The sequence below is a fragment of the Salmo salar genome, chromosome 17, assembly GCF_965601325.2.
Source record: "Salmo salar chromosome 17, fSalSal1, whole genome shotgun sequence".
Lineage (NCBI taxonomy): Eukaryota > Metazoa > Chordata > Actinopteri > Salmoniformes > Salmonidae > Salmo > Salmo salar.
Genome location: NC_138307.1, coordinates 38,939,278 through 38,960,544, shown reverse-complemented (window position 1 = coordinate 38,960,544; position 21,267 = coordinate 38,939,278). Strand labels below are relative to the sequence as shown.

General features: G+C 42.0%; 1 protein-coding gene across 1 annotated transcript; it reads right to left on the bottom strand.

Moving 5' to 3' along the window:
• Positions 1-50: 50 nt before the first annotated feature.
• On the bottom strand, positions 51-21,026 carry LOC106575013 (ADP-ribosylation factor-like protein 13B). The gene is made up of 6 exons (XM_082963316.1): positions 20,327-21,026; positions 3,371-3,441; positions 2,970-3,075; positions 2,693-2,836; positions 1,423-1,528; positions 51-257 (listed from the first exon to the last, which is right to left on the bottom strand). The coding sequence occupies exons 1-6, from the start codon at positions 20,383-20,385 to the stop codon at positions 51-53; spliced, it is 693 nt and encodes a 230-aa protein (XP_082819442.1). The 5' UTR covers positions 20,386-21,026.
• Between the last annotated feature and the right edge of the window lie 241 nt (positions 21,027-21,267).

The window sequence follows — 21,267 nt, the reverse complement described above, 5'->3', positions numbered from 1 at the left end:
GTCCCCAGGGGCATTGTAAAGTCAGTAAAGTTCCTCTCTCCTCCTCCTCCTCACCTCTCCTCCCGTATCCTTCGCACTCTCTCCTGTCTCTCTCTCTTCTCCTGTTCCTCCTGAGCTCTCTGTTCGGCCGTGTCCTGGTGGACGCGTTCAGAGATGGCTTCGTAGTCATTAGCTATGTTGTTGAGCAGCCAGTTGAGTCCGTTCTTGATGGACTTGTCTCCCTTCTTACCATAGGCCAGAACGGCAGAACACGGCTCCTGAAAAACACACAGGAAGTCAGACGGCTAGAGAGACGGAGAGGATTTCATGTCACACAACATTTGATTTATTAACTCGTATTTTATTAGACAGCTATTCTCACAAGATGGAGAACAACACGGGTGTTATTGTTGAAACCTGGAGGAACTCTTTGCTAATATAAATGTATTAAGAACACACAATCCTGACCAGCTGCAACAACGTACGGCCTCATAGCAACAGTACTACAGGTGAAGTATTACAAGGTACAGCCTCATAGCCACAGTACTGCAGTTACTACAGGTGAAGTATTACAAGGTACTGCCTCATAGCCACAGTACTGCAGGTGAAGTATTACAAGGTACAGCCTCATAGCCACAGTACTGCAGGTGAAGTATTACAAGGTACAGCCTCATAGCCACAGTACTACAGGTGAAGTATTACAAGGTACAGCCTCATAGCCACAGTACTGCAGTTACTACAGGTGAAGTATTACAAGGTACAGCCTCATAGCCACAGTACTGCAGGTGAAGTATTACAAGGTACGGCCTCATAGCCACAGTACTGCAGGTGAAGTATTACAAGGTACAGCCTCATAGCCACAGTACTGCAGGTGAAGTATTACAAGGTACAGCTTCATAGCCACAGTACTGCAGTTACTACAGGTGAAGTATTACAAGGTACAGCCTCATAGCCACAGTACTGCAGGTGAAGTATTACAAGGTACAGCTTCATAGCCACAGTACTGCAGTTACTACAGGTGAAGTATTACAAGGTACAGCCTCATAGCCACAGTACTGCAGGTGAAGTATTACAAGGTACAGCCTCATAGCCACAGTACTGCAGTTACTACAGGTGAAGTATTACAAGGTACGGCCTCATAGCCACAGTACTGCAGGTGAAGTATTACAAGGTACAGCCTCATAGCCACAGTACTGCAGGTGAAGTATTACAAGGTACAGCCTCATAGCCACAGTACTGCAGTTACTACAGGTGAAGTATTACAAGGTACAGCTTCATAGCCACAGTACTGCAGTTACTACAGGTGAAGTATTACAAGGTACAGCCTCATAGCCACAGTACTGCAGTTACTACAGGTGAAGTATTACAAGGTACAGCCTCATAGCCACAGTACTGCAGTTACTACAGGTGAAGTATCGAGAGACAAACCACAGCATCACTCACGATCTGACAGAGACACTTGTTCTCGTTCACGAGCTTCTCCAACGACAGGTTCTCGATGATGTCTGCCTCAGCCAATGCCCCGTCCCGATCCTGCTTGTTAGCCAATCTGTGGAGCCGACAGGGATATGTCAGAAACGGGTGTCAGAATGCAGGTGGTGTGTGTGTGTGTGTGTGTGTGTGTGTGTGTGTGTGTGTGTGTGTGTGTGTGTGTGTGTGTGTGTGTGTGTGTGTGTGTTGGTTCTTCTATCCTTGTGGGGACCTACAATCTCAGAAAGCTCTGACAAGGATAGTAAAACAAGGAAAAAAATTCTCCCTCGTCCCAATTTGAAGCTTAGAAGGTTTAGGGTTACAATAAGGATTAGAATTAGGGTAGGAGGTTACGGGTTAAGGTTGGGGAAAATAGATTATTTTGAATAGAAATTAATTTTAGGTGCCCAGGAGGGTGTGTGTGTGTGTGTGTGTGTGTGTGTGTGTGTGACAGAAACATATGGTGTGGAAGGACGACACTTCATGATCAAACGCTGCCAGTCAGGGAAATGGAAGTAGTTGGATTCCTGCTAACATGAATTCGCTTTCCCAATATGTTGTATAGAATATAATACCCTACTTTAAAAAGAAACAGACAGACAGACAGACAGTCAGTCAGTCAGTCAGTCAGTCAGTCAGTCAGTCAGTCAGACAGTCAGACAGTCAGTCAGTCAGTCAGTCAGTCAGTCAGTCAGTCAGTCTGTCAGACAGTAACTCACACTAGGCCAGGTTTAGAGCTCAGACAGTAACTCGCCCTAGGCCAGGTTTAGAGCTCAGACAGTAACTCGCCCTAGGCCAGGTTTAGAGCTCAGACAGTAACTCGCCCTAGGCCAGGTTTAGAGCTCAGACAGACAGTAACTCACATTAGGCCAGGTTTAGAGTTCAGACAGTAACTCACACTAGGCCAGGTTTAGAGCTCTCAGACAGAGAGTAACTCACACTAGGCCAGGTTTAGAGCTCAGACAGTAACTCACGCTAGGACAGGTTTAGAGCTCAGACAGACAGAGTGACTCACACTAGGACAGGTTTAGAGCTCAGACAGTAACTCACGCTAGGCCAGGTTTAGAGCTCTCAGACAGAGAGTAACTCACACTAGGCCAGGTTTAGAGCTCAGACAGTAACTCACACTAGGACAGGTTTAGAGCTCAGACAGACAGAGTGACTCACACTAGGCCAGGTTTAGAGCTCAGACAGTAACTCACGCTAGGACAGGTTTAGAGCTCAGACAGACAGAGTGACTCACACTAGGACAGGTTTCCCAGCGATGCGAGGGTGTCGCAGGACCTCAGCCATGGTGTCCCTGGTCTCCTGGATCCTCTGGACATCACTGGAGTCCATCACGAACACCACCCCGTACGACTCGCTGTAGTAGTTCTTCCAGATGCCCCTGAGCACATTTACATTGGAGTCGTTTAGCAGACTCTTATCCAGACACTGCAAGTAGACACCTTTGTTTATCAGCAGAATCAGGGCCGGAAAGTGCAGGTGTTGAGTGTGAGAAAGACAACGGGTGTAAAGACCTGATCCTCTTTCCTCCGCCCAGGTCAAAGATGGTAACCTCAAACTTCCCCTGCTTCAGATCCACCTTGGAGAACCCTACTGTAGGGGCAACATCCTCTGGGCTCTCTGTGATGGAACACAACACACACACACACACACACACACACACACACGTTCAGCGACGAAGAGAATGAGCCCCCTAAAAAAAAAAACACATCTTACATTTCTAATAGAGTAGAATAGGAAGTGAGTGATTCAGAGTCAAGATGTCTTCCCTGTGACTCAGTTGGTAGAGCATGGTGTGTGCAACGCCAGGGTTGTGGGTTCGATTCCCACGGGGGGACCAGTACAAAACAAAAAAAACAAAAAATCTGGATTAGAGCGTCTGCTAAATGACTCAAATGCAAGATGACACACTGACCTCCCTGGATGCCGCGTACTGTAGCAGTCTTCCCAGCGTTGTCAAGTCCAACCATCACCAGTGTTATTTTCCTAAAAACACCACAGAGAAGATGGATTACGACAGAGATGACTCAGGGACTCAAATGGAGGTGTGGTAGGAGAAAGACATGCAGGAAAATGATAGGACAATATTCACAAGGGAGGGGGGGTAACTCTACAATATGTCATGTGACTCATGACGTGTCCCTTCTATAAAGGATACAGAACAACATTAGTAAGCAAGACATATTTGGGGCGGCAGGGTAGCCTAGTGGTTAGAGCGTTGGACTAGTAACCGAAAGGTTGCTGGATCGAATCCCCGAGCTGACAAGGTACAAATCTGTCGTTCTGCCCCTGTTCCTAGGCCGTCATTGAAAATAAGAATTTATTGTTAACTGACTTGCCTAGTGAAATAAATATATATTGATTTTATAGCTTGAGCCACTTCCAAAAGAAAGCATTGAATATTCAACGCCAGTCTCCAAACAGAAAGGATGAATTATCTGATATTAGCCTAATGCATCGGTCAGGCAGGCAGACAGGTACTGCCCTCACCCCCACCTGTCCTTCAGATGTTACTGGTTAAGGTGTAAGAGGGGCTTAGCCAGCAGCCCAGGCCACTAATACAGCTCCTTCCCCCCTCTACCTTAGGGCTGCCCAGGGCTAACACCACAGGGATATTACCACAGAGAGGGTGAGTCAGCACTCTGTCCATAATCACGTTGAACAGTCTATGGACGTACACAGACAGTGAGGCAGAGTAAACAGACTTATCCAACACCTTGAGTCATTCCTTAACTTCTTAAGGTATAGGGGGCAGTATTTTCACGGCCGGATGAAAACCGTACCCACATTAATCTGGTTACTACTCCTGCCCAGAAACTAGAATATGCATATTATTAGGAGATTTGAATAGAAAACACTGAAGTTTCTAAAACTGTTTGAATGGTGTCTGTGAGTAGAACAGAACTCATATGGCAGGCCAAAACCTGAGAAAAATTCAACCAGGAAGTGGATGATCTGAGAATTGTAGTTCTTCTTTCTAGTCCCTTTCGAAACTACAGTGTATGTGGGGTCACGTTGCACTTCCTAAGGCTTCCATTGGCTGTCAAAAGCCTTCAGAAAGTTGTTTCATCTGTCTCCTGTATCCGGGCAAAGTATAGGAGCTCAGTCACTGAGTGGACTGCCTGGGGACAAAGGGATTGGATATGCGCGGTCCCGCGAGCGCGCTGTTCCTTCTTTTTCTCCTTGAATGAATACGCTATTGTCCGGTTGGAATATTATCACATTTTTACATTAAAAATACCATAAAGATTGATTTTAAACAGCGTTTGACATGTTTCTAAGAACGGTAATGGAACTTTTTGACTTTTCGTCTCTGGTACCACGCTCGCGCGTTATGCCTTTGGATAGTGCTCTGTACGCACGAACAAAACGGAGGTATTTGGACATAAATATGGATTATTTCGAACAAAAACAACATTTCTTGTGGAAGTTGCAGTCCTGGGAGTGCATTCTGGCGAAGATCAGCAAAGGTAAGAGAATATTTCTAATACTAATTCTGAGGTTAGGTGACCCCGAACTTAGCGGGTGTCTGTATAGCTCGCTGTGATGGCGAGCTATGTACTCAGAATATTGAAAAATGTGCTTTCTCCGTAAAGCTATTTTAAAATCTGACACAGCGGTTGCATCCAGGAGTAGTATATCTATAATTCTTTAAATAATTGTTATGTATTTTGTCAACGTTTATGATGAGTATTTCTATAAATTCACCGGAAGTTTTTGGTGGGAATACATTTTCTGAACATCACGCGCCAATGTAAAATGCTGTTTTTGGATATAAATATGAACTTTATCGAACAAAACATACATGTATTGTGTAACATGAAGTCCTAGGAGTGTCATCTGATGAAGATCGTCAAAGGTTAGTGCTTCATTTAGCTGTGTTTTGGGTTTATGTGACATATATCCTTGCTTGGAAAATGGCTGTGTGATTATTTGTGTCTATGTACTCTCCTGACATAATCTAATGTTTTGCTTTCGCTGTAACGCCTTTTTGAAATCGGACAATGTGGTTCGATTATCGAGAGTCTTATCTTTAAAATAGTGTAAAATAGTTGATTGTTGAGCAAATGAAATGAGATTTTTGATGTTTTGTATTTCGCGCCATGCTATTTCACTGGCTGTTGAATAGTGTGTCCCACAGGTCCTTCCTTCCTTCCTTCCTTCCTTCCTTCCTTCCTTCCTTCCTTCCTTCCTTCCTTCCTTCCTTCCTTCCTTCCTTCCTTCCTTCCTTCCTTCCTTCCTTCCTTCCTTCCTTCCTTCCAATGAATAGGCCTAGATCCTAAATCTACCCTTTCTACTCAGGAAAAAGCTTCTCTGTGTCACCTAATCAAAGTAGCCAAATTGCATAAAACGTCACCCAGTCATCATTCTTGTTAGAAAAAACACACACACAGACACACACACACACACACACACACACACACACACACACCTAGCCTCCATCAAAAAGTGCCTCTTCTATGGAACACACACACACACACACACACACACACACACACACACACACGCTGACCAAATAAACATACGTCTTACCCTCCACATGGAAACGACCAATAACAACAAGCTTACAGAACCAAAAAACACGCAGTCACATTCTGACAACACACACACACACATCCCACATCAACGTGTAGAAATCCTTGCCTGCGGCTCTTCCGCCGTACGGACATCAAGCAGACTATCCAGCGGACAGTCCTCTGGAGCCAGGACGACTTCATGTGGAAGCTTCAACCAGTCCAGACCCAGAGACCAACTGACCCGACGGACGTTCAGGGACAATAACTAGTAACCCACACCATGTCCCCTCAAATGTACAGTATGCCACCATGACGGATAACGTGTCACACACACTGTACAGGCCAGGCCCAGAGAGCAGCAGGATTAGCTAGGGATTTCCTTAAGTCTCTCTACAGTAGGACACGTGTTCTTAAGATACTCTGCCTGTTTAGCGTCAGAGGGGTCGCTGTCTCACCTCCTTCACGCTCTTTCTTAAAACTGTTTTTTTTTTGTAATTTTTTTTTTACAATTAATATTTCCTTGATTCCTCACCTCCTCTCTCCTCACCTCCTTCTCAAAACTCGTTGAAAGAAAGAAAAAGGTCAGAGTGGAGAGGACCAGGATATTGGATATTTATTCCCCAATGCATTTTGTGGAGGGGCGAAGAGTCCGGACATGCATCCAGGAGGAAACAACATGGCTGCCGTGCCCGTGGAGCCTACCACACAGGTGTGAGTCACTCAGTCACATACTCAAATCAAATGTTATTGGTCCATATTTAACAGATGTTATTGGTCCACACACATATTTAACAGATGTTATTGGTCCATATTTAACAGATGTTATTGGTCCACACACATATTTAACAGATGTTATTGGTCCACACACATATTTAACAGATGTTATTGGTCCATATTAAACAGATGTTATTGGTCACATATTAAACAGATGTTATTGGTCACATATTAAACAGATGTTATTGGTCCATATTTAACAGATGTTATTGGTCCAAATTTAACAGATGTTATTGGTCCATATTTAACAGATGTTATTGGTCCATATTTAACAGATGTTATTGGTCCATATTTAACAGATGTTATTGGTCCATATTTAACAGATGTTACACATATTTAGAAATGTTAATGCGAGTGTAGCGAAATGCTTGTGTTTCTAGCTCCAACAGTAATATCTAACTAAATGCTTGTGTTTCTAGCTCCAACAGTGCAGTAATATCTAACTAAATGCTTGTGTTCCCAGCTCCAACAGTGCAGTAATATCTGACTAAATGCTTGTGTTTCTAGCTCCAACAGTAATATCTAACTAAATGCTTGTGTTCCTAGCTCCAACAGTGGAGTAATATCTAACTAAATGCTTGTGTTCCCAGCTCCAACAGTAATATCTAACTAAATGCTTGTGTTCCCAGCTCCAACAGTAATATCTAACTAAATGCTTGTGTTCCCAGCTCCAACAGTGCAGTAATATCTAACTAAATGCTTGTGTTTCTAGCTCCAACAGTAATATCTAACTAAATGCTTGTGTTTCTAGCTCCAACAGTAATATCTAACTAAATGCTTGTGTTTCTAGCTCCAACAGTAATATCTAACTAAATGCTTGTGTTCCTAGCTCCAACAGTAATATCTAACTAAATGCTTGTGTTCCTAGCTCCAACAGTGCTGTAGTATCTAACTAAATGCTTGTGTTTCTAGCTCCAACAGTAATATCTAACTAAATGCTTGTGTTCCTAGCTCCAACAGTGCAGTAGTATCTAACTAAATGCTTGTGTTCCCAGCTCCAACAGTGCAGTAATATCTAACTAAATGCTTGTGTTTCTAGCTCCAACAGTGCAGTAATATCTAACTAAATGCTTGTGTTCCCAGCTCCAACAGTGCAGTAATATCTGACTAAATGCTTGTGTTTCTAGCTCCAACAGTAATATCTAACTAAATGCTTGTGTTTCTAGCTCCAACAGTAATATCTAACTAAATGCTTGTGTTTCTAGCTCCAACAGTGCAGTAATATCTAACTAAATGCTTGTGTTCCTAGCTCCAACAGTGCAGTAATATCTAACTAAATGCTTGTGTTCCCAGCTCCAACAGTGCATGTAAGTATCTAACTAAATGCTTGTGTTTCTAGCTCCAACAGTGCTAGTAAGTATCTAACTAAATGCTTGTGTTCCCAGCTCCAACAGTGCAGTAATATCTAACTAAATGCTTGTGTTTCTAGCTCCAACAGTGCAGTAATATCTAACTAAATGCTTGTGTTTCTAGCTCCAACAGTAATATCTAACTAAATGCTTGTGTTTCTAGCTCCAACAGTAATATCTAACTAAATGCTTGTGTTTCTAGCTCCAACAGTGCAGTAATATCTAACTAAATGCTTGTGTTCCCAGCTCCAACAGTGCAGTAGTATCTAACTAAATGCTTGTGTTCCCAGCTCCAACAGTGCAGTAATATCTAACTAAATGCTTGTGTTTCTAGCTCCAACAGTAATATCTAACTAAATGCTTGTGTTTCTAGCTCCAACAGTAATATCTAACTAAATGCTTGTGTTCTCTCAGCTCCAACAGTGCAGTAATATCTAACTAAATGCTTGTGTTCCTAGCTCCAACAGTGCAGTAGTATCTAACTAAATGCTTGTGTTCCCAGCTCCAACAGTGCAGTAATATCTAACTAAATGCTTGTGTTTCTAGCTCCAACAGTGCAGTAATATCTAACTAAATGCTTGTGTTCCTAGCTCCAACAGTGCAGTAATATCTAACTAAATGCTTGTGTTCTCTCAGCTCCAACAGTGCAGTAATATCTAACTAAATGCTTGTGTTTCTAGCTCCAACAGTGCAGTAATATCTAACTAAATGCTTGTGTTCCCAGCTCCAACAGTGCAGTAATATCTACTAAATGCTTGTGTTTCTAGCTCCAACAGTAATATCTAACTAAATGCTTGTGTTTCTAGCTCCAACAGTAATATCTAACTAAATGCTTGTGTTTCTAGCTCCAACAGTGCAGTATATCTAACTAAATGCTTGTGTTCCTAGCTCCAACAGTGCAGATATCTAACTAAATGCTTGTGTTCCTAGCTCCAACAGTGCTGTAGTATCTAACTAAATGCTTGTGTTTCTAGCTCCAACAGTAATATCTAACTAAATGCTTGTGTTCCTAGCTCCAACAGTGCAGTAATATCTAACTAAATGCTTGTGTTCCCAGCTCCAACAGTGCAGTAATATCTAACTAAATGCTTGTGTTTCTAGCTCCAACAGTGCAGTAATATCTAACTAAATGCTTGTGTTCCTAGCTCCAACGTGCAGTAATATCTAACTAAATGCTTGTGTTTCCTAGCTCCAACAGTGCAGTAATATCTAACTAAATGCTTGTGTTCCTAGCTCCAACAGTGCAGTAATATCTAACTAAATGCTTGTGTTCCTAGCTCCAACAGTGCAGTAATATCTAACTAAATGCTTGTGTTTCTAGCTCCAACAGTAATATCTAACTAAATGCTTGTGTTTCTAGCTCCAACAGTAATATCTAACTAAATGCTTGTGTTTCTAGCTCCAACAGTGCAGTAATATCTAACTAAATGCTTGTGTTCCCAGCTCCAACAGTGCAGTAATATCTAACTAAATGCTTGTGTTCTCTCAGCTCCAACAGTGCAGTAATATCTAACTAAATGCTTGTGTTTCTAGCTCCAACAGTAATATCTAACTAAATGCTTGTGTTTCTAGCTCCAACAGTGCAGTAATATCTAACTAAATGCTTGTGTTCCCAGCTCCAACAGTGCTGTAGTATCTAACTAAATGCTTGTGTTCCCAGCTCCAACAGTGCTGTAGTATCTAACTAAATGCTTGTGTTCCCAGCTCCAACAGTGCAGTAATATCTAACTAAATGCTTGTGTTCCCAGCTCCAACAGTAATATCTAACTAAATGCTTGTGTTCCTAGCTCCAACAGTGCAGTAATATCTAACTAAATGCTTCTGTTCCTAGCTCCAACAGTAATATCTAACTAAATGCTTCTGTTCCTAGCTCCAACAGTAATATCTAACTAAATGCTTCTGTTCCCAGCTCCAACAGTGCAGTAATATCTAACTAAATGCTTGTGTTTCTAGCTCCAACAGTAATATCTAACTAAATGCTTGTGTTCCTAGCTCCAACAGTGCAGTAGTATCTAACTAAATGCTTGTGTTCCCAGCTCCAACAGTGCAGTAATATCTAACTAAATGCTTGTGTTTCTAGCTCCAACAGTGCAGTAATATCTAACTAAATGCTTGTGTTCCCAGCTCCAACAGTGCAGTAATATCTGACTAAATGCTTGTGTTCCTAGCTCCAACAGTAATATCTAACTAAATGCTTGTGTTTCTAGCTCCAACAGTAATATCTAACTAAATGCTTGTGTTTCTAGCTCCAACAGTGCAGTAATATCTAACTAAATGCTTGTGTTCCCAGCTCCAACAGTGCAGTAATATCTAACTAAATGCTTGTGTTCCCAGCTCCAACAGTGCAGTAATATCTAACTAAATGCTTGTGTTTCTAGCTCCAACAGTAATATCTAACTAAATGCTTGTGTTCCTAGCTCCAACAGTAATATCTAACTAAATGCTTGTGTTCCTAGCTCCAACAGTGCTGTAATATCTAACTAAATGCTTGTGTTCCCAGCTCCAACAGTGCAGTATATCTAACTAAATGCTTGTGTTTCTAGCTCCAACAGTGCAGTAATATCTAACTAAATGCTTGTGTTCCCAGCTCCAACAGTAATATCTAACTAAATGCTTGTGTTCCTAGCTCCAACAGTGCAGTAATATCTAACTAAATGCTTGTGTTCCTAGCTCCAACAGTGCAGTAATATCTAACTAAATGCTTGTGTTCCCAGCTCCAACAGTAATATCTAACTAAATGCTTGTGTTCCCAGCTCCAACAGTGCAGTAATATCTAACTAAATGCTTGTGTTTCTAGCTCCAACAGTGCAGTAATATCTAACTAAATGCTTGTGTTTCTAGCTCCAACAGTGCAGTAATATCTAACTAAATGCTTGTGTTCCCAGCTCCAACAGTGCAGTAATATCTAACTAAATGCTTGTGTTTCTAGCTCCAACAGTGCAGTAATATCTAACTAAATGCTTGTGTTCCTAGCTCCAACAGTGCAGTAATATCTAACTAAATGCTTGTGTTTCTAGCTCCAACAGTGCAGTAATATCTAACTAAATGCTTGTGTTCCTAGCTCCAACAGTGCAGTAATATCTAACTAAATGCTTGTGTTCCTAGCTCCAACAGTGCAGTAATATCTAACTAAATGCTTGTGTTTCTAGCTCCAACAGTGCAGTAATATCTAACTAAATGCTTGTGTTTCTAGCTCCAACAGTAATATCTAACTAAATGCTTGTGTTTCTAGCTCCAACAGTGCAGTAATATCTAACTAAATGCTTGTGTTCCTAGCTCCAACAGTGCAGTAATATCTAACTAAATGCTTGTGTTCCCAGCTCCAACAGTGCAGTAATATCTAACTAAATGCTTGTGTTCCTAGCTCCAACAGTGCAGTAATATCTAACTAAATGCTTGTGTTTCTAGCTCCAACAGTAATATCTAACTAAATGCTTGTGTTCCTAGCTCCAACAGTGCAGTAATATCTAACTAAATGCTTGTGTTCCTAGCTCCAACAGTGCAGTAATATCTAACTAAATGCTTGTGTTCCTAGCTCCAACAGTGCAGTATATCTAACTAAATGCTTGTGTTCCCAGCTCCAACAGTGCAGTAATATCTAACTAAATGCTTGTGTTTCTAGCTCCAACAGTAATATCTAACTAAATGCTTGTGTTCCTAGCTCCAACAGTGCAGTAATATCTAACTAAATGCTTGTGTTCCCAGCTCCAACAGTAATATCTAACTAAATGCTTGTGTTCCTAGCTCCAACAGTGCAGTAATATCTAACTAAATGCTTGTGTTCCCAGCTCCAACAGTGCAGTAATATCTAACTAAATGCTTGTGTTCCTAGCTCCAACAGTAATATCTAACTAAATGCTTGTGTTCCTAGCTCCAACAGTGCAGTAGTATCTAACTAAATGCTTGTGTTCCTAGCTCCAACAGTGCAGTAATATCTAACTAAATGCTTGTGTTCCTAGCTCCAACAGTGCAGTAATATCTAACTAAATGCTTGTGTTCCCAGCTCCAACAGTGCAGTAATATCTAACTAAATGCTTGTGTTTCTAGCTCCAACAGTAATATCTAACTAAATGCTTGTGTTCCTAGCTCCAACAGTAATATCTAACTAAATGCTTGTGTTTCTAGCTCCAACAGTGCAGTAATATCTAACTAAATGCTTGTGTTCCCAGCTCCAACAGTGCAGATATCTAACTAAATGCTTGTGTTCCTAGCTCCAACAGTGCAGTATATCTAACTAAATGCTTGTGTTCCTAGCTCCAACAGTAATATCTAACTAAATGCTTGTGTTTCTAGCTCCAACAGTGCAGTAATATCTAACTAAATGCTTGTGTTTCTAGCTCCAACAGTGCAGTAATATCTAACTAAATGCTTGTGTTCCCAGCTCCAACAGTGCAGTAATATCTAACTAAATGCTTGTGTTCCCAGCTCCAACAGTGCAGTAATATCTAACTAAATGCTTGTGTTCCTAGCTCCAACAGTGCAGTAATATCTAACTAAATGCTTGTGTTCCCAGCTCCAACAGTAATATCTAACTAAATGCTTGTGTTCCTAGCTCCAACAGTGCAGTAATATCTAACTAAATGCTTGTGTTCCTAGCTCCAACAGTAATATCTAACTAAATGCTTGTGTTCCTAGCTCCAACAGTAATATCTAACTAAATGCTTGTGTTTCTAGCTCCAACAGTGCAGTAATATCTAACTAAATGCTTGTGTTTCTAGCTCCAACAGTAATATCTAACTAAATGCTTGTGTTCCTAGCTCCAACAGTGCAGTAGTATCTAACTAAATGCTTGTGTTCCCAGCTCCAACAGTGCAGTAATATCTAACTAAATGCTTGTGTTTCTAGCTCCAACAGTGCAGTAATATCTAACTAAATGCTTGTGTTCCCAGCTCCAACAGTGCAGTAATATCTAACTAAATGCTTGTGTTTCTAGCTCCAACAGTAATATCTAACTAAATGCTTGTGTTCCTAGCTCCAACAGTAATATCTAACTAAATGCTTGTGTTCCCAGCTCCAACAGTGCAGTAATATCTAACTAAATGCTTGTGTTTCTAGCTCCAACAGTGCAGTAATATCTAACTAAATGCTTGTGTTCCCAGCTCCAACAGTGCAGTATATCTAACTAAATGCTTGTGTTTCTAGCTCCAACAGTGCAGTAATATCTAACTAAATGCTTGTGTTCCTAGCTCCAACAGTGCAGTAATATCTAACTAAATGCTTGTGTTCCTAGCTCCAACAGTGCAGTAATATCTAACTAAATGCTTGTGTTCCTAGCTCCAACAGTGCAGTAATATCTAACTAAATGCTTGTGTTTCTAGCTCCAACAGTAATATCTAACTAAATGCTTGTGTTCTCAGCTCCAACAGTGCAGTAATATCTAACTAAATGCTTGTGTTCCTAGCTCCAACAGTGAGATATCTAACTAAATGCTTGTGTTCCTAGCTCCAACAGTGCAGTAATATCTAACTAAATGCTTGTGTTCCTAGCTCCAACAGTGCAGTAATATCTAACTAAATGCTTGTGTTTCTAGCTCCAACAGTGCAGTAGTATCTAACTAAATGCTTGTGTTCCCAGCTCCAACAGTGCAGTAATATCTAACTAAATGCTTGTGTTCCCAGCTCCAACAGTAATATCTAACTAAATGCTTGTGTTCCCAGCACCAACAGTGCAGTAATATCTAACTAAATGCTTGTGTTCCCAGCTCCAACAGTGCAGTAATATCTAACTAAATGCTTGTGTTCCCAGCTCCAACAGTGCAGTAATATCTAACTAAATGCTTGTGTTCCTAGCTCCAACAGTGCAGTAATATCTAACTAAATGCTTGTGTTCCTAGCTCCAACAGTGCAGTAATATCTAACTAAATGCTTGTGTTCCCAGCTCCAACAGTGCAGTAATATCTAACTAAATGCTTGTGTTCCCAGCTCCAACAGTGCAGTAATATCTTACTAAATGCTTGTGTTCCCAGCTCCAACAGTAATATCTAACTAAATGCTTGTGTTTCTAGCTCCAACAGTAATATCTAACTAAATGCTTGTGTTCCTAGCTCCAACAGTAATATCTAACTAAATGCTTGTGTTCCTAGCTCCAACAGTGCAGTAGTATCTAACTAAATGCTTGTGTTCCCAGCTCCAACAGTGCAGTAATATCTAACTAAATGCTTGTGTTTCTAGCTCCAACAGTGCAGTAATATCTAACTAAATGCTTGTGTTCCTAGCTCCAACAGTGCAGTAATATCTAACTAAATGCTTGTGTTCCTAGCTCCAACAGTAATATCTAACTAAATGCTTCTGTTCCTAGCTCCAACAGTAATATCTAACTAAATGCTTGTGTTTCTAGCTCCAACAGTAATATCTAACTAAATGCTTGTGTTCCCAGCTCCAACAGTGCAGTAATATCTAACTAAATGCTTGTGTTTCTAGCTCCAACAGTGCAGTAATATCTAACTAAATGCTTGGGTTCCCAGCTCCAACAGTGCAGTAATATCTAACTAAATGCTTGTGTTCCCAGCTCCAACAGTAATATCTAACTAAATGCTTGTGTTCCCAGCTCCAACAGTGCAGTAGTATCTAACTAAATGCATGTGTTCCCAGCTCCAACAGTAATATCTAACTAAATGCTTGTGTTCCTAGCTCCAACAGTGCAGTAATATCTAACTAAATGCTTGTGTTCCTAGCTCCAACAGTGCAGTAATATCTAAATGCTTGTGTTTCTAGCTCCAACAGTAATATCTAACTAAATGCTTGTGTTCTCAGCTACAACAGTGCAGTAATATCTAACTAAATGCTTGTGTTCCCAGCTCCAACAGTAATATCTAACTAAATGCTTGTGTTCCCAGCTCCAACAGTGCAGTAATATCTAACTAAATGCTTGTGTTCCTAGCTCCAACAGTGCAGTAATATCTAACTAAATGCTTGTGTTCCCAGCTCCAACAGTAATATCTAACTAAATGCTTGTGCTCCCAGCTCCAACAGTGAAGTAATATCTAACTAAATGCTTGTGTTTCTAGCTCCAACAGTGCAGTAATATCTAACTAAATTCTTGTGTTTCTAGCTCCAACAGTGCAGTAGTATCTAACTAAATGCTTGTGTTCCTAGCTCCAACAGTGCAGTAATATCTAACTAAATGCTTGTGTTCCTAGCTCCAACAGTGCAGTAATATCTAACTAAATGCTTGTGTTCCCAGCTCCAACAGTAATATCTAACTAAATGCTTGTGCTCCCAGCTCCAACAGTGCAGTAATATCTAACTAAATGCTTGTGTTTCTAGCTCCAACAGTGCAGTAATATCTAACTAAATGCTTGTGTTTCTAGCTCCAACAGTGCAGTAGTATCTAACTAAATGCTTGTGTTCCCAGCTCCAACAGTGCAGTAATATCTAACTAAATGCTTGTGTTCCCAGCTCCAACAGTAATATCTAACTAAATGCTTGTGTTCCCAGCACCAACAGTGCAGTAATATCTAACTAAATGCTTGTGTTCCTAGCTCCAACAGTGCAGTAATATCTAACTAAATGCTTGTGTTTCTAGCTCCAACAGTGCAGTAATATCTAACTAAATGCTTGTGTTCCTAGCTCCAACAGTGCAGTAATATCTAACTAAATGCTTGTGTTCCTAGCTCCAACAGTGCAGTAATATCTAACTAAATGCTTGTGTTCCCAGCTCCAACAGTGCAGTAATATCTAACTAAATGCTTGTGTTTCTAGCTCCAACAGTGCAGTAATATCTTACTAAATGCTTGTGTTCCCAGCTCCAACAGTAATATCTAACTAAATGCTTGTGTTTCTAGCTCCAACAGTAATATCTAACTAAATGCTTGTGTTCCTAGCTCCAACAGTAATATCTAACTAAATGCTTGTGTTCCTAGCTCCAACAGTGCAGTAGTATCTAACTAAATGCTTGTGTTCCCAGCTCCAACAGTGCAGTAATATCTAACTAAATGCTTGTGTTTCTAGCTCCAACAGTAATATCTAACTAAATGCTTCTGTTCCTAGCTCCAACAGTAATATCTAACTAAATGCTTGTGTTTCTAGCTCCAACAGTAATATCTAACTAAATGCTTGTGTTCCCAGCTCCAACAGTGCAGTAATATCTAACTAAATGCTTGTGTTTCTAGCTCCAACAGTGCAGTAGTAGTGCTGCAGGTAAGACAAGGTGATTTAGGCCTTTCTGAGGATTAGAAGAGCTACTGTCTGTCTGCGTGTGTGTGTGTGTGTGTGTGTGTGTGTGTGTGTGTGTGTGTGTGCGATGTATATATAGTGTAATATATCTATCTACACAAAAGTATGTGGACACCCCTTCCATTCATAAAGTATTCAGATCCCTTGACTTTTTTCCACATTTTGTTACATTACAGCCTTATTCTAAAATGGATTAAATAAACATCTACACACAATACCCCATAATGACATCACCACAATACCCCGTAATGACATCACCACAATACCCCGTGATGACATCACCACAATACCCCGTAATGACATCACCACAATACCCCGTAATGACATCACCACAATACCCCGTAATGACATCACCACAATACCCCATGATGACATCACCACAATACCCCGTAATGACATCACCACAATAGCCCGTAATGACATCACAATACCCCATGATGACATCACCACAATACCCCGTAATGACATCACAATACCCCATGATGACAAAGCAAACAGGTTTTTAGAAATGTTGCAAATGCATTAAAAATAAAAACACCTTATTTACATAAGTATTCAGATCCTTTACTATGAGACTTGAAATTGAGCTCAGGTGCATCCTGTTTCCATTGATCATCCTTGAGATGTTTATACAACTTGATTGGAGTCCACCTGGGGTAAATTCAGTTGATTGGACATGATTTGGAAAGGCACACACCTGTCTATATAAGGTCCCACAGTTGACAGTGCATGTCAGAGCAAAAACCAAGCCATGAGGTCGAAGGAATTGTCTGTAGAGCTCCGAGACAGGATTATGTCAAGGCACAGATCTGGGGAAGGGAACCAAAACATTTCTGCTGCATTGAAGATCCCCAAGAACACAGTGGCCTCCATCATTCTGAAATGGAAGAAGTTTGGAACCACTCTTTGGAAAGACTCTTCCTAGAGCTGGCCGCCCGGCCAAACTGAGCAATCGGGGATGAAGGGCCTTGGTCAGGCGGACTTGAACCCGATCGAACATCTCTGGAGAGACCTGAAAATAGCTGTGCAGCGACGCTCCCCATCCAACCTGACAGAGCTTGAGAGGATCTGCAGAGAAGAATGGGAGAAACTCCCCAAATACAGATGTGCCAAGCTTGTAGCGTCATACCCAAGAAGACTTGAGGCTGTAATCGCTGCCGAAGGTCTGAAAACATCTTACAAACTAACATAAACTGTGTTTCAGGGACATTACACTTAAATGTAAAGATTAATTGTGATTAATACAAAATGGTGAAACATTGGTGGTTTAGTCAATACATTACTGGGAGCTTCATATAGAGTCTCTATTGGTATAGCCTACAGTTTACTGGCTGTCAGGTCGGCCCCTCCTCCAACTGTCCCGGCCGTCGGGTCGGCCCCTCCTCCAACTGTCCCGGCCGTCGGGTCGGCCCCTCCAACTGTCCCGGCCGTCGGGTCGGCCCCTCCAACTGTCCCGGCCGTCGGGTCGGCCCCTCCTCCTCCTCCAACTGTCCCGGCCGTCGGGTCGGCCCCTCCTCCTCCTCCAACTGTCCCGGCCGTCGGGTCGGCCCCTCCTCCTCCTCCAACTGTCCCGGCCGTCGGGTCGGCCCCTCCTCCTCCTCCAACTGTCCCGGCCGTCGGGTCGGCCCCTCCTCCTCCTCCAACTGTCCCGGCCGTCGGGTCGGCCCCTCCTCCTCCTCCAACTGTCCCGGCCGTCGGGTCGGCCCCTCCTCCTCCTCCAACTGTCCCGGCCGTCGGGTCGGCCCCTCCTCCTCCTCCAACTGTCCCGGCCGTCGGGTCGGCCCCTCCTCCTCCTCCAACTGTCCCGGCCGTCGGGTCGGCCCCTCCTCCTCCTCCAACTGTCCCGGCCGTCGGGTCGGCCCCTCCTCCTCCAACTGTCCCGGAAGTCGGGTCGGCCCCTCCTCCTCCAACTGTCCCGGCCGTCGGGTCGGCCCCTCCTCCAACTGTCCCGGCCGTCGGGTCGGCCCCTCCTCCTCCAACTGTCCCGGCCGTCGGGTCGGCCCCTCCTCCAACTGTCCCGGCCGTCGGGTCGGCCCCTCCTCCTCCAACTGTCCCGGCCGTCGGGTCGGCCCCTCCTCCTCCAACTGTCCCGGCCGTCGGGTCGGCCCCTCCTCCTCCAACTGTCCCGGCCGTCGGGTCGGCCCCTCTACCAACTGTTTCGGGGGCACCAGCTCATGCTTTTCACCAGATAAACCCACCCATCCCATTGGTTGTGTAGAGCCAGCTGTTCACCAGATAAATTGACTTACATTGGTTTTGTGCTGTAAATGCTAAACAGAGATATTGGTTTTGTGCTGTAAATGCTAAACATCAGAGATATTGGTTTTGTGCTGTAAATGCTAAACATCAGAAATATTGACTTACATTGGTTTTGTGCTGTAAATGCTAAACATCAGAGATATTGGTTTTGTGCTGTAAATGCTAAACAAATCCAAAACTTGGATTGCTGTCTTATCCATCGACTGATTACAGGGTAAGGAAAACAACGTAGCAAATGTCATTTTGTAATTTGGGTCAACTATCCATCATAAGACTACATTTGAGGTTTGAATTACATGAAATGTGTTTATAAAAAGCAAAGAAATAAATAAATAATCCCCCTGCAAAGGAAGAAGAGAAACAGCCTATAGCAAGGATCATCAACGAGATTCAGCTGAGGGACGATTTCTTTCCCTGGTAGCGGATGGCCTGAACATAATTACAAATCATTTGTAGACTGAAAATTGACCGCAAGAAGCCCAAACAGATATAATGTTTGACTAAAATAATCATTTCAAACCTGGTTTACATTTGTACATGATCATGTGCGTCTCTATTATGGTAGGAATAATATTGGTAACATATTCCTTAAATAAAAATTACTTGGGAGCTGATTTCCTGGTGTTTTTCACAGTCTTATGTCCAACAACAGAGAAGAAGGAAAAATAAATACAAATGATCTGAGAATTTGGGGGATCAAATAAAACCCACCTGCAGGAACCCTGGCCTATAACTGAGGCCTACTCCACACTGTCAGCCATGCATTGAACGGTTTTTTTTGGTTAGTTTTTTTTGCCAACAGTGATTAGGTTATATTATTAGCCTAAATTATGACTATCCAATCTAATAGTCAACATTATCTTACATCAGTATGCAAATGTTATGATGCACGATATGCTTTATAATAAAAGGTGTGTTTTTATAGTGAAAATAAGCTTCCCCAAACTTCAAACTCACACATATGATCCTGTGCCTTTATCACAGTCAACAACACACATATGATCCTGTGCCTTTATCACAGTCAACAACACACATATGATCCTGTGCCTTTATCACAGTCAACAACACACATATGATCCTGTGCCTTTATCACAGTCAACAACACACATATGATCCTGTGCCTTTATCACAGTCAACAACACACATATGATCCTGTGCCTTTATCACAGTCAACAACACACATATGATCCTGTGCCTTTATCACAGTCAACAACACACATATGATCCTGTGCCTTTATCACAGTCAACAACACACATATGATCCTGTGCCTTTATCACAGTCAACAACACACATATGATCCTGTGCCTTTATCACAGTCAACAACACACATATGATCCTGTGCCTTTATCACAGTCAACAACACACATATATTTTATAATGAGAATAGGTATATCATGAAAGCAAACAGAATGAAATAGAACATGTAAAATAACAGCCCTGGGGTTTATGACTTTTTAATCGAGATCTGGAGAGAGGGGGTACTTCTGCAGTTTTAAGGAGTGACAGCTGCTAAAAGTGGCTGTAGTTTAGCACCTTAGTCACATGACTACCTGGTAACCCAGCAGCAGCATGCTATATACCACACACACACACACACACCTGTTGGGTGATATATATAGCGAACAAGACATTCTATGAAACCACAGATTCTGACATGGGGTGAACTGGGTAGCTGGCAGTACTGGTACCCCATTCACAAATCAAATGGCCAATAAATCAAAAATAGTGTGAATATTTAAATACATAACCAGCCATTTTAACTTCCGTTAGCTAACTAGTAGTCCTTCATCCACTCACCTTGCGGGCTGCCGCCAGCGTTTCAACCAGTTGCAACAATTCGCCATCAGACTAAACATTGCTGTCCAAACTCAGATAATCGGCGGAAAATAGTCATGTAGCAACGACTCTGAATGGATCAAATGCCTCTGGTCGGCATTTCAGCTCATTATCATCATACAGCTGCATGAGTTAGGCCTAGGGGCCAATACAAGTGCCCTTCTTAGACATCGTTGGACTGTCGAAGTAAAAATACTAGCTACTGCCAGTACTAGTGAGTGTACTTGTTGCTTCTCTCAAATAATCCTTGGCCCGCTTGTAACGTTAGCTAGAACTAGCTAATAACATTAGCAGGTAAGTTTCCTAGCTGAACTACACTAGAAAACTATTATTATGTTTAGTACTTTTCACAAACTGCAAAAGATAGCGGCTAAACACCGTTAACTAGCCCAACGTTAGTTAGCTAACCTAGCATCCAACACAGCTAGCTAACGTCAGCGTTTAAGCGCTGCTTAGCGACCGTAGCTCGTTTTACGTACTAGCTGGCTTTTTAGGGATAAGTGTCAGGTAAAACAAAAACCCTATTTCAAAAAGAAAAGGTAATATTCCTTCATAAAGAGAGCTCTTCAGTGAGAATCCGTTGTTTGTTTACGCCGTCGTGTTCGGCTGCTATGGCTGCAGAGCCGTGTGTGCGTCATCATCAGTGGCCGAGAAATCAGGCGTCCTCTTTGTGTGGTTGTTACTACTTACCACAGCCGCAAAGTCATAATTATGGCTAAACCCTGACTATTCCTAAAAAAAAAAACTTTGTGGCTGTGGTAACTAGTGACAACTGTCAACGTCTGCAACAGCACGTTCTGTGGACAAAGTGTGGAACTACATGGGTCTAATAAATATGACAAGTGTTCTGGATTTTGTAAAATATATTTTTAAAATAATGGCTTTAATAGAAATCCTTAAAT

Bases quoted from the DNA above. Each gene is read 5' to 3' on its own strand.
- LOC106575013 (XM_082963316.1), bottom strand. From the start codon at position 20,385: ATGTTTAGTCTGATGGCGAATTGTTGCAACTGGTTGAAACGCTGGCGG. The intron at 3,076-3,370 runs GTCAGTGTGTCA...GTTCCATCACAG, and splicing joins AGTACGCGGCATCCAGGGAG to AGAGCCCAGAGGATGTTGCC. The intron at 1,529-2,692 runs GTGAGTCACTCT...TCGGCTCCACAG, and splicing joins GCTGGGAAACCTGTCCTAGT to ATTGGCTAACAAGCAGGATC.